Below are 13,245 nucleotides of genomic sequence, written 5' to 3' on the forward strand. Positions count from 1 at the left end.
CTCCTTCCAGAAGTTTCTCGGGTTGTGGAGTGCCCCGAAGCGGAGCCCGCCGGGCTTCCTGCAGAGCTTTGTTTTGAAAACACTTCCTGTGCGGAGCTGGGCCGGGAGGACGGCAGAGGGCCGAGGCACTTCTATTGTCCCAGGCGGGTCCGGGAGGCGGGGAGAGGGAGGAGGCGGCCAGATGTTGGCCCCCGGAGGCTGTGTTGCAATCTGCCGGGGGCCGGGGGCGGAGGGACGGGAGGGGGGGCGGGAGGGGGCGGGCTTGGCCGAGCCCCGCACGTGACGCTCCCCCTCCCTCCCTCCCTCCGCGCACCCACAGGGTATTAAAGCCGGCTGCGGGGCCGTCCCGGACCAAACTCTGCCGACGCTCCGGGGACTTTGTGGCACTGGGAGCCAGGCGGTCCGGCCCAGGAGAGCGGAGCCCGGGAGCCAGGCGGTCCGGCCCAGGAGAGCGGAGCCCGGGAGCCAGGCGGTCCGCCCCAGGAGAGCGGAGCCCAGAGCGGGGAGAGCGGAGCCCAGAGCGGGGAGAGCGGAGCCCAGAGCGGGGAGAGCGGATCGCGATGGAGGCCGTCACAGCCGAGCGGCCCAAGAGGTGAGCCGGGGCCGAGGGGCCGGTTCGAATCCCGCCCCTGCCCCCCTCCCGCGGCCTCAGTTTTCCTCTCCGTGAAAGGGGGTGGGGGGATTAGAGGAGAGAGAGAGCTCCTTTCCGCCCCCGTCCTCTCCCGACTTGTGGAATCCGAAGACCCGGAGCGCCCAGGCTGTCGTTCACCCCGGCGGGACGGGGGACCGTCGCTTCCCCTCCGGGGGGCAGTTCCTCACTTGGCCGGGGGAGACCTGCGAGCCTCGCTCCGGACCCCCTTCCCCCGCCTTCCCGGGGCCGTTTCCCTTTTCCGGAGGAGCGGAGCGATGTTGCGGCCCTCCCCGAGCTGGGGCTGGCTTAGGGAGGGATGCTGGCCGCGGGCGCTCCCCGGAGCATCCCCGCCACCAGCGTGCCGGACTTCCTCAAGCGCAGGCAGTGCGGTGTGGGGGACTTGCACTTTCCCCTGAGTTATGTTAGGTAGGGGCCAGCACACCTCCTTCTGGAAGTCGGCCGCCGCCTTGGGGTCCTCGGGGCCAAAGGTCAACCTTGGACCCCGGCTGCCAATAGGTCCCAGCAGAGACCGAGGGCAGGGCACTCCCGAGGGAGGACGGGACGGACTTAGAGCTCCGCCCCGAGACCACCGCCCACCTCCCCCTATTTCTCCCACTGGGAAGCGGTCCCAGAAGCGGTGACTTGTCTCCGTGTAAATAACGGGGCCGGATCAGAACTTAGGTCAGCGCTCGGGCTTGGTCCTTCACCGCCTGCTGACGAGTCTCTAGTAGATAAGGGACTGGGCCCGCTGTCCGAGGGACGGCCGGGTATGGGGAGCAGGGCCGTAGATAGAGTCCAGTCTTTTATTTCTTTTAAATCGATCTGGGTTCATCAGTCTGCACTATGAGAAGGCGTGGGGTCCATATAACAGCGTGTGCGTACAGAGAGGCGCAGGTGTCGGTCTGTCCAGGAGAGTGGGCAAAAGAAACAATCCGAGCGTGACTTCGGCCCTTAAATGGCCCAGCTCCCTCCCCAGGAGTCAGCAGGCTCCTTGGGACTTGGTCTGCTGCTTCTTGAGTGGGCTGGACTCGAATCCAGGGCTCCCGGACCCACGTTGGCAGAGAAAATACAGAGAAAGTCCTTTTCGTCCATTCTGAGAAGCCCGCATTTTAGAAAAGTGACACTTTGTTTAGAAATCAATAGGCCAAATGACCCAATGATCCTTCTGCCCGGGGTCATGGTGCCTTCTCAGTGGCCCCGGGGGCCCCCAGAGCTCCCTCTGACAGGCCCCTGGGGGCAGGATGCGCCAGCCCTCGGGAAGCCCTCGGGTGTTCTCCACAGTGCCCCACTAACAATGTGGCTCTGGGCCTTCCTTTCCCAGCATGCCTCAGGATTTGTCCGAGGCCCTGAAGGAAGCCACCAAGGAGGTTCACAGCCAGGCTGAGAATGTGGAATTCATGAGGAACTTCCAGAAGGGGAACGTGTCCCAGGAAGGCTTCAAGGTACGGGGGACACCTGGCATGGGCAGGGACTGGGGCCTGTGGGAGGGTGAGAAGGTGCCCGCCTGAGGCGGGTGAGATCTGACAATGGATGGGTGTAACCTAGGGGACCGGCTGACACTTAATGAGCCCGGTGACTTCTGGAATCAACAAGTATGTGCCAAGGGTCAGCTCTTGCTATGCTCTGGGATGCAATTTACAAATTAGTTAATGACTCCACATGCATTTATTAATCACCTGCTTAGTGCCCTGCATTAGGGATGCAGACAGAGAATCAGTTAATGAATCAACTAGTATTTTTGTAATCACCTACTGTGTGTCACGCATTAGGGATTGCAAAGACAAAGAATCAGTCAGCCAGCCCAGAAGTATTTATTAATCACCACTTGTGTGATTGAAGAGAAGGCCGCTTGGCTGAATCAAAGAATGAGGGGAAGGTGAGTAATAGCAGGAGGTCAGGCTGTAGGACTTACAAAAATAGAAATAGAAGCTAATTTTTATCTCAGAGGCGATGGGGAGCCACAGGGAGAGAGATGCTGTGGTGAGAGCCGAGTTTAAGGACGATTACTCTGATTAGGAAATGTAAAACAATCTAGACCAGAGGTGATGAACCAAGGGGTGACTGTGTGAGGTGAAAGAAGGGGCTGAATACAAGCAATGGCACAAAGGTAGAAACCACAAGCTCTGACATCCCGAGTGTGTGAGATAAAGAAGAAGAGGACTCTGGGATGAGGTGGAAATGATGATCTGGGAGCCTGGAAGGACCCTGGTGCTTTTGAAAGAATGGAGAAGCCTGGAAGAGAGAAGGGTTTGGGGGAAGATGATGAGCTCAGCTTTGGACATGTTGAGATGTCTTGGGGACGGATTGTTTACAAAAACAATAGCTAACAGGCAAGACTGAAGAGGGACCATCAGGGGAGACTGAGGCTGGGTACATAGAGCTGGGAGTCCTTGGCGGAGAGGTGATAGTTAAATTCAAAAAATTGGATGGACTTAGTGAGAGTGTGGGGGAGAAAAGGAGAGAAGAGAGAAAGGGAAGAAAAAGAGACAGACTTGGGGATCCTGCAGTTAGGGAGGTGGAGTGTGGATGACTGGCTGAAAAAGGCAGGAGAAAAGCAGGGAGGGCGGGGGAGTCCCAAGGCCGCAGGAGGAGAGGATGGTCTCCAGCATGAAAGGCAGCACAGACAAAAAGAAGGAAGATGTCAGAGAAACGGTTCTCAGCTGGGATGGTCGAGAGATAATGGCTAACTTTGGAGCAAGGGTTTCAGTTGAGTGAGGAGGTCAGGAGCCAGACTGTTGAGGAGAAAAGCAGCCAAGAAAGCAGGTGTGGACAACTTCTGTGAGGTATTTGGCTTAGGAGAGGAGAGATTTAAGATAATGCTTTTTAAAAATTGTTTATTTTTTTTTTTTTTGCTGAGGCAATTGGGGGTAAGTGACTTGCCCAGGGTCACACAGCCAGGCAGTGTTAAGTGTCTGAGGTGAGATTTGAACTCGTCCTCCAGACTTCAGGGCTGGTGCTCTACCCACTATACTTCCTAGCCACCCTTTTTGTTCATTATTTAAAGAATGGAGGAGATTTGGCCATGCTTGTTTTGAAAACAGTCAAATGCTGACTCTGACCCACCCACAAACATTTCTTGAACACCTACTATGTGCCAGACACTGGGGCTAGAGTGACAAGGAATGAAACAATCTCCGTGGGGACTCGGGCCCCTTGGTGCTGTTTCCCTGGTGGCAAAATGTGGCAGTTGGACACGATGTCCTCTGAGGTCCCTTCCAACTAAACCACGACCCTGTGTTTCAGAAACTTTAGAGCCCCATATAAGGGTGAGTTACACTTGCCATATTGTTAATTATTATTATGGAAAGAAGGCTCTGTTATTTCCTATCTGGGTGACTCCCTTAATCTCCCTGAGCCTCAGTTACAAGGGAATAATAATATTGCCACCCTCACAGAGGTAAGAAAAAATGCCTCGTAAACTGTGACACATGGAGGAGAGCTCCTAGAGTGATGCAGAGGCTGGAGGGGGGAGTCCCAGCCCTCGTCCTCTCAGAGCTCCCAGTTGTTCCGTCTGAAGAATGGGTTTAAGACAGCACCTCCCTTCCAGGCTGTTTTGCAGACTTCAGAGGGTGTGTAAATGCTTGGCTATAATTATAACACTTTGAAGCACTCCAGAAATGCTTACGCCCTTGCTGTGAGTTGGTGATCATTACGTAGCTAAATGGGACGGCTCTAAGTCCATTGCTTTGTGGTCTTTCCTTGTTTAACTCCCTTGGAAACTTCACAGAATAATACAGCAGGACAGTTGGAAGAGACCTTAAAAAGAAGTAGATTCTTAAGATTTAAAGCTGGGAGGCATCCTAGAGGTCAATTTACAAGGGAGGAAACTGAGGCTGAGAGTTTAAGTGGCTTGCCCATAGTTACACAGATGGTAAGTGGCAAAATAGACTTCAGAGCTTAGAAGGCCTTAATCCCTCATTTTTACATATAAGGAAACCGAGTCAGAGAGAGGAGCAAGCACTGTAGGGATTGGAATCTATACACACAGTAGGCACTTAATAAGTGCTTATTGATTAGGTGGCTGTTATCTGAGGTTTACCAAAATCTTGTGAGTTATTCTCATCTCCATTTTATTGATAAGGAAATTAAGGCCCCATGATACTGTGTTGTAAGGGGTCACACAAAGCTCAGCGGGAGGCTTTTGACCTTGCTTTTCCTGAATCCCAAGTCCAACTTTCTACCATGCGGGCTGCCTCCTCGGTATTTGCAGAAATACCGACTCCTCGGACTTGAGTTTTGACTTTGCTTCCCTCTTGACCTTTCATCCACCCGGCTGGGGGATGACTGGAATTAATGAATAAGTGACTACACAAAGCAATTGTGCCAGGCAGGTGCGGAGCCCGAGCGGACGGTCAGGCAGCCCCCAGATCTGAATGGGGAGTGGAAGGGGGACGGCACTTCTGCAGGTCAGACAGAAGGGACGGGCTGTCCTCAGTGGCTACGGCAAGGATCTTCTTGGCTGACATTCCATTAAAAAAACCACATCCCCTGACAAGCCCCTCCTGCTCACCCTGGGGAGCTCCAGAAACCAGGGAAGTCATCCCCCTAAGGGGGGGAGCATAGCACTGGTGGATGAACAGCTGACCTCGATGCCAGGGGTGTAGAAGAAGCTCGGGGTTCAAGCCTGGGCTCCGCCTCTTCTTTGATGTATGATCATGGTCCATCTCCTCCCTCCGAGAGCCTCAGTTTGCCTTGTTTGTAGAATGGGAATAATATCTGTACCACCTAACTCTTAGCTTTGGTTAGCACATCAGGTAGGAGTGAAGTCATTTTGCACAAAGAGTCATATAAAAACCGGCCATGATAATTCTCCAGGAGAAGAAAAAGAGAACATCAGATAATTTGGAGAGCTGGACTTATTATTCTTGCTCAGGAATTTGCAGTTGACCTATGTGGATCCTGAGGGGCGAGTTAAGAGCAATGGGCAAAAGTTGGAGAGAGGCAGATTTTCACTCATTATGAGGAAAAAGTTCCTAATAATCAGCACTGTACCAAAATTGGGTGGGCTGCCTTGACAGGTGGTGAGTTACCCATCCCTTGAGGTCTTCACGCAAAGGCTGTTTGAATAGGGAATCTCTGCTTGGGTAGAGCTCAGACTAGATGGTTTCTGAGGTTCCCTCCCTCACCACTGCAGCGCTGAGATTCTGGGGTTCTCCAGATTCATCAAATTCTCTTTAACGTGGTCCCACCCACCATCGCCAGCCTTCCCTCTTTTCGTCCTTGCTCCCATAGCCTCATTTTCTCACAAGGTCCCTTCTTTCCTCTCTCTCCCAAATACTATTTCTTTCATTTTCTGCCCCCAAACCCAAAGACAAGAGGCCATTGAGGTTTTATCTTAGAGAACAGGAAACTGAGACCTGAAGGAACAAAAAGTCACAGGGAACCGAATTTCCGGTCCCCATCATGGCAGACCCCAACCTGGGCTGTCCTGACTCTATTTACTCTGCCCTGTTTTCTATCATGTGGAGCTGAAAGGGACCTTCGAGGCCATTTGTCTTCTATTTACAGATGAGGAAACTGAGATCTGGAGACATAAAGTGCCTTTTTCAAGGTTCTACAGCCTAGTAAATGGCAGAGAACTCTGACTGCAAATCCAGAATGTGTTCAGGGCCTGACCTCTCTTAACTGGTCCTTTTTTTTTTTTCAGAAATATATATATATATATTTTTTTTTTTTTTCTTAGTCAGGGGGCAAAGTTTATTTAAAGCAATGTGACACCAGCCATTACCACCATTACTGGGTGAACTGAATACTAAGACTCCAGCAAAGGGACTGAAGCAAGGAGATGCACTTATACTGCTCTCAATCATAGATAGGTTAATTCTGTGACCCAAGGGGAAGGCTGGGAAGTAGTCTCCAGATGAATTAAGGGTGGTCTCCATGTAGATTGGAAAAAGCCAGAAGACTAAGCCCCAAGGTCAGGGAACCCCGGAGTGTAAGCTCTCAGGGTTCCTGCTGGGCCTAGTGCAGGGAAGGCCCCCGTAGGGCGCTCAGGACCTGCTGACCGGCCCGCTTTGCCTGGGAGCCTTCCCGCGCCCTCCTAGCTCTAGTTTCCTCTTCCCTCTCCCTCTCTGGCTTTGTCTCCCCCGAGGACCCCCTCTGGCTCCCAGTGCCGGCGCACAGTCGGCTCTTGCCCAACGGCGAGGGAGTGACCGCCTCTCTTGGCTGACCGGCCCAGACACGGGTTAACGATGAACTGCTTGGTTCCAGATGGTGATGTCTTCCCTGTACCACATCTATCTGGCCCTGGAAGAGGAGATGGAGCGCAACAAGGCCCACCCTGCTGTCACCCCCATCTACTTCCCCGAGGAGCTGAACCGCACGCCCGCCCTGGAGCAGGACATGGAGTTCTGGTACGGCCCCCAGTGGAGGAAGGAGATCCCCTACACGGAGGCCACGAGAAAGTACGTGAGCCGGCTCCGGGACCTGGGCCGGGCGCAGCCGGAGCTGCTGGTGGCCCACGCCTACACGCGCTACCTGGGGGACCTCTCTGGGGGCCAGATCCTGAAGAAGATCGCCCAGAAGTCCCTGGGGCTCCCCAGCACGGGGGAGGGGGTGGCCTTCTTCAGTTTCCCCGCCATCCCCAACCCCACCAAGTTCAAGCAGCTTTACCGCTCGCGGATGAACGCCATCGAGATGAGCCCCGCCACCAAGGAGAAGGTGGTGGAGGAGGCGCAGACGTCCTTCCTCCTGAACATCGAGGTGAGCTCCCCCGTCCGGCAGAGCCGACTAAATAGGGCGGACCCCCTGGAAGTTACGGTGGCCCCCTAAGGCCTGGGCCACTGAAGGAGGAAGATTCAGAGTCCCAAGTGAGGCCCTGCAGGCTTTAATATTCTGAGTCTTCTCCCCTCTAGACAGCCTAGCGATGGCTCTCTGGTCCCACTAAATGGGCGTCCCCTGCCCTGATGCAGACACGACCCCCCCACCTGGTGGAGTGTTCCCCCATCGCCGTGGGGAGCCTTCCTCACTCTTAAAAAGGAAAAGCCTTTCCAATGAAGGCCCTTACTCCGTGCCCTCCCTTGCCATTGGCCCAGTCTTTATCACTTCTTGCCTTAGTGGGAGGGACCTCAGGCCCACAAGAAGGGTCCCAGAGTCTTCACCCCCACATTAGATTCATTCCTAGAGAAAGAGACCAGGAGGAGGAGGAGGAGGGCCCTGAGGAATGAAAGCTGCAGAACCAGTTGGGGGTGAGAGACCCAGATGCACGGTCTTGCCTGAGGCTCAGGCCACCTTCTGACCCAGGGACACGCCTTTTTTGGTCCTTAGATGTTTGAGAAGCTGCAGGAGTTGCTGTCCACAAACCAGGAGAGCAAAAACCTTCCTGGGAAGCAGGAGCTTCGAAAGCGGGCTGGAGGCAAAGCACAAGGTGAGACCCGGAAAACCCGCGTTCTCCTCTAGCCAGTTTCCCCCAATATCCACCGAGTTTCCTAAGCAAAGCCGGCAAATGGGCCTCTCAGGCTGCCACACCAGGAAGAATGAACCTTCCCCTCTCTCGCTCTCTCACTTCCCCAAAGGGGGCTCAGGGAACAGGGCGCCAGGCTTGGACCCGAAAATACTGGGTTCAGTTCTAGCTTCTGACACCTGCCAGCTGTGCCACCCTGAGCAAGGCACTTAACCTGTCTGCCTCAGTTTCCTCAGTTGTAAAATGGGAATAATAATGATACTCTCCTGTAGGATTGTTGGGAGGAACAAATGAGATCATATTGTAAAGCACTTAGCAAGCTTTAAAGTGCCATCTATGTATCGTCGTTATTAACTGTTCCAAAGTAGAACGGGGAGAATTTGGGGTTTCCTATCGCTCGAGGCCTTTCCACCACACTGGGGCTGGAGGCCCACCCGTTAGGGAAGTTGTCAGGGGGATTCCTGCTGAGACGGGGGGATCCCGGAAGCCGAGATCTCGCTAGCATCTGCATCTTCTTGGTGAAACGCTTAGGCCCTGGAGTCGATGATGAGTGAGCGCTCAAGTTTACAGAGTAATAGCCCCCGAGAACTCATCACAGCAGTAGCTGTCCTTTGTGTTCCTGTGGCTGAGAAGTCCCATTCTTGCAACTTAAACTGGAAAGTTAATCAATAATCAGTCTATCGGTAAACAATTATTAAGCACCTACTAGGTGCCATAGCATTGGAGGTAGTAGTAAGCCCCCAAGGAACTCACGCCCTGAACCGTCTGCCTCTCTCGGAGGCCTTTCCTTTTCTGTGGGATCTTGGGAAGGTCGGTGAGCCTCACTGGGCTACCTGCTCTCACTTGAGTTGTAATCATAACGTAACAATCAGAGGCTATGTGGTTCAACTTCCCCATTTTTTAGAGAAGGAGACTGAGGTCTCGAGAATACATGATTTAGACCACGGAATCACCGATTCAGAGCTGGCTAGACGGAGGCAACCTAGCCCAAGCCCCTTCATTTTACAGATGGGGAGACTGAGGAGTTTGGGAAATGTGCCGTGCCCAAGGCTGAACAGGTAGCGAGATGTGATCGTAAGCTCCCTGAGGCAGGGATTGTCTTCCACAGCTTAGCACAGTGGCTGACACCCAGTAGGCACTTAATTGGGGTTTGTTGAAGATTTTGGAGCTGGAATAGTGTGCTCTTTCCACCGCCCATGCTGCCCTTCTCTTGCTGCGGGGTGACCCCGGACCTCTGGGTTCTTTTACCTACAGAGCAGATTTGTGGGTAGGTGACTTCCGATCTGTCCATCCTCGGACCCCCTATTTTCCCGGCTCCCCAGCAGCCTGGCCGGCTCTGTCTTTGAGGAGCTTACTAAGCTTTGTTCTTGGGGCCTCCCGGGGGCCTTTAGCCTCCTCCTCTGACTGTGACGCACTGTTAGCAAACATCTGGGCGGCTCCCCCATCTTGTCTGCGTGTGGTGCAGTCTCGGAGATGGCGTGACATCAGCCACAGAGGCTTTGGGGATTGGCCACCCGGGAACTCGGGGCCCAGAGGAAGAAACGGTGGCTGGGGGCGCTGGAAAGCTTCGTCATCAAGGGAAGGTCCCTCCCTGGGCGCACAGCCCGACCAGCCCCAGAGTGCCGGCTGAGCCCAGAATCGCATTCGCCCTCCCCTCTCAGAGCTGCCCTGCACCGGTGCAATGACGCCTGTACTGGTTAGGGAAAAACCCCCTCAGAGACTGTGCCAGGTCACTCTGGCAGATTTATTTAGCCTTTAGGGAAGAGCCCTCAATCATTTATTCTCCCTAGACCTCAGTTCCTTCTCTGAAAAATGGGGGAGTTGAACTATATAGCCTCTGAGGTCCCCTGGAGCTCTAGAGGACCTGCTTTCAAATTCTACCTAGGAAACTTAACTACTTTTGTGATTCTGAAGAAGTCACTTAATTTCTCTGGGCCTCAGTTTCCCCACCTGTAAAGTGGGAGAGTTGATGACCCCTCTGGATCCTTCCAGCTCTAGACCTAGGCTCTTAGGGACTCCCTGGGCCTCAGTTTCCCCATCTGTAACATGAGGACCCTTCCGGCTCTGTGGAGCCAGAGACCTGGGGTTGTTGTCACCATTGGAACGGAGGGAACTTCAAGGCAAGGAATAAGACCTTACCTTAAAGGTAAAGACATCTTTACCTTTCTGTGCCTGACACAAAGTGGGTGTTTAATAAATGCTGGTTGAAGCATGAGACTGACTCTTCTGAATACTCTTTCTAGTATCCCCAGAGTAGTTCAGTCCCTATTCACAAGGCAGAGACCAAAGGACTTTAAGTCTGATATTCTCTGCTTGGCCAACCGGGCCAGCACTTATTAAGCTTCTACTGTGTGCCAGGTATTGTGGATGCAATGAGAAAACAAAGATAAAAAGGATTCTCCCTTCAAGAAGCTTACATCCTACCAATTCAGTCCCAGAGGTGGAGGCCCCAGAGTGCTGAAGTCTCAAGTCCGCCTGGCTAGTAGACGGGGATTTGAACTCGCACCTTCTGATTCCTAAACCACAGCTCCTCCTCTCACCCCCTTAGGATCTGTAGCTGGGGGAGACCTCAGAGGCCGTCCGAGCTAAGCTTCTTGATTTTACGGAGAAGGAAACTGATGCAAAGAAGGCCGAGTGACTTGCCCAGGGTCACACAATCTGAGGTTGGATTTGAATCCAGCTCTTCTGACTTGATGTCACTATGTGGTGGAATACACAGGGCCACCTGACAGTGGCTGCTGGAGATCCCACCCAGAGCTGCAGAATGACTCTCCTCTTGTGAGAGGCCGTTGTTGTTCTCTGACCTTTCTCCTCTTCCCTCTGCCTCCAGTTTATCTCGTTCCCAATCTGGAACATGGGTTCCAAAACCCGTGTGCTGGAACACAGCAAAGGCTGCCCTGCAGCTCCTTCAGATGCTATGATCCACAGCTGTGGAGGCTCTCGGGAACTGACCTGCCCCTTAACTATGGCATCTTAGTGGCCCACTTCCAATTAATGAGCTCCTCTCTGCTTTCTGTAAGCCCTTCCCCTAGAACTCTGTTTCCCTAAGAAGCCTTGTTCCCATCCACAGAATGAGAAAACATTGAATTTTACCATCTTCAAAACAACCTTATGACTTGGTACCTGAATATTGTTATCCCCATTTAAAGGGAAACTAAGGCACCGAGAGGTGGAAATGATTGGCTCCATACCTCACCGCCAGAACGCGTCAGAACCAGGGTCTGAATTGGGCCTTTTGACCCTCAGACCCTCATTCACCCCTTACTTTCAGAGGGAGCTCTCCAGGCCTTTCTGGGCTGAACAGGTGGAGGGGGCCTCCTTCCAAGAAAACTGGCAGGCCCGGCCCCGAAGACGCTTCTGACATGCAGTGTAGCCTAATGGTTTAAATAAAATACTGCATTTGAAGGGGAAATCATTTCAGCCTCTTTATGACTCTGTTTCCTCATCTGTAAAGTGACAGCAGAGCTGAGAAGGCCTCGGAAGCCTCCTAGTCGGACCTCTTTCATTTCATAGGTGAAGGAATGGAGGTTTAGGGAGACTCAGTGATTTTGTGGCCTGGGCCCCTTTACCAGAAAGTTGTGAAGGTTGTTGACTCCTCTCAGAAAAAAGTATCTAAATGCATAAAATAAATGCTTCTGGACAGACTGGTGACAAAGCAAATTTCAAACTAGTTAACCCAATTTCACCAACCCTTGAATCCTCTTAATTTTAGTGCCTTTCCTCGGTTAATTATTTCCCATGTAACCTCTGTCTAGCTTGTTTTGTATGTATTTGTATGTGATTGTGAGATTGAGTTTAAGGGCAGAGGCGCTTTTTTGCCTTAGCACGGCCTGGCACAAAGTTGGCACTTAACAAATATTGATGGATCGGTTCATTAAGGGCCCACAGCAGACTAGATGATATCTAAGGCTCCCTGCTCTCTGTGCTACAGAGAGGCAGATCAGAAATAGATCTGACTTCAGAGAAACCTTCTGGGGGCCGGATTTGTCTAGGAGTCGAAGGGACGGCCTTGGGTGCCCTGGTTCCCCGTCCCTGGGGGCCTTGGGCCAGAAGCTCTGTGAGGCTGTGGCAGATGGTGATGCTGGAGGTACCTTCTCATTCCAAGATTGTGTTCTCTCGTAGGCCCCACTTCCACGGAGACGGCCCCTCAGAAAGGACTCCTCTCCCACTCGCCCCTGCTCCGCTGGATCCTGACCCTCTCCATAATGGCCACTGTCGCGGTGGGCTTCTACGCCATGTGAACGAGTCAGAAAAGACACTCCGGGGCTGCCTCCCGCGGCTCCCCTCCTGAGCCTACAGACTGCTTCCAGCCTATGAAGATCCACTCGACGGGCCTCCTTGGTCACTGTGGGACAGGTTCCCAGGGCCTGGCCCTAGCACTTTCTCCCTCACTGGAAAAGAGGGAGGAGAGCCCCAAACTGACCCAAATTACCTCTGGCCTGAGGGACTTGAACTTTCAAGGGGTCCTCAGGGACCCCTCACAGATGTAGCATTCTCTCCCAGTCCCCAAGAACCCCAAAGAGAAGGAGGTTCCAGCCCTGAAAACGACCCGGCGAGCCCGGCTCCTGGGTTCCCCGTGTTTCCCCACGTGACCCAGGAGTGACCACTTTCCCTCGTCCCGTAGACGGTTTATGCTTTTGTATCTCAGAATGTTGTGTCTTGTCAGAAGCCAGTTTTCCATGGGATTTTGTTTGGTCCGGTTTTCACAATGTTTGGGTTTATTTTTTATTTTCCCCCAGGGTCAAAGGGGAGGGATTTTGCCTCATTTTGTTGGGGGGGCGTTTGTATGTGTGTGCATATGTGTATGTTTTTAAATAACCCGGATAGAATGTCAGTGTCCTTGAGCCTGTCTGTGTAAACTTTCAATAAACAGTGTTGTTTTTACGTCTAAATATCTGGCTCCTCTGAGAGTTTGTTTTTTTGTACAAATGCCTTGGGGAAGGGTCAAATTCCAGTGTTCCACTTCTTCCCCAGGGCCGGGGGGGCCGGTTCCAAGAGACCGGGCCGTCAGTCAAGCTCAGCTGTGATCCCTGCCAAGTGCTGGGTCACCGGCTCCCACAGGCACACCTTGGTAGGTGGAAGGGACCGAAGAGGCGGCCCGGGCCAAACACTTCTCTCTAACCATGAGGAAACCGAGACGGGGGTGGGGATGGGGGCAATGCCTCGGGATCCTAAAGATGGACATGGAAGCAGCCCCTTAAGCTACAGCCGG

General features: G+C 53.1%; 1 protein-coding gene across 2 annotated transcripts; it reads left to right on the forward strand.

The window, feature by feature from the left end:
* The first annotated feature begins 312 nt into the window (after nt 1–312).
* On the forward strand, nt 313–12,925 carry HMOX1 (heme oxygenase 1). Of its 2 annotated transcripts, none has more exons than XM_074271530.1 (5): nt 313–592; nt 1,953–2,073; nt 6,842–7,333; nt 7,898–7,997; nt 12,156–12,925. In XM_074271530.1, exons 1-5 carry the CDS (start codon nt 561–563, stop codon nt 12,272–12,274), a joined length of 864 nt encoding a protein of 287 aa, XP_074127631.1. In that variant the 5' UTR covers nt 313–560; the 3' UTR covers nt 12,275–12,925. The 2 variants fall into 2 exon arrangements, with proteins under 2 accessions (XP_074127631.1, XP_074127630.1); XM_074271529.1 differs by lacking the exon at nt 12,156–12,925 and adding an exon at nt 11,305–11,448 and having other exon boundaries at nt 355–592.
* Nucleotides 12,926–13,245: the final 320 nt, after the last annotated feature.

The sequence above is a fragment of the Sminthopsis crassicaudata genome, chromosome 5 (assembly GCF_048593235.1).
Source record: "Sminthopsis crassicaudata isolate SCR6 chromosome 5, ASM4859323v1, whole genome shotgun sequence".
Classification (NCBI taxonomy): Eukaryota; Metazoa; Chordata; class Mammalia; order Dasyuromorphia; family Dasyuridae; genus Sminthopsis; species Sminthopsis crassicaudata.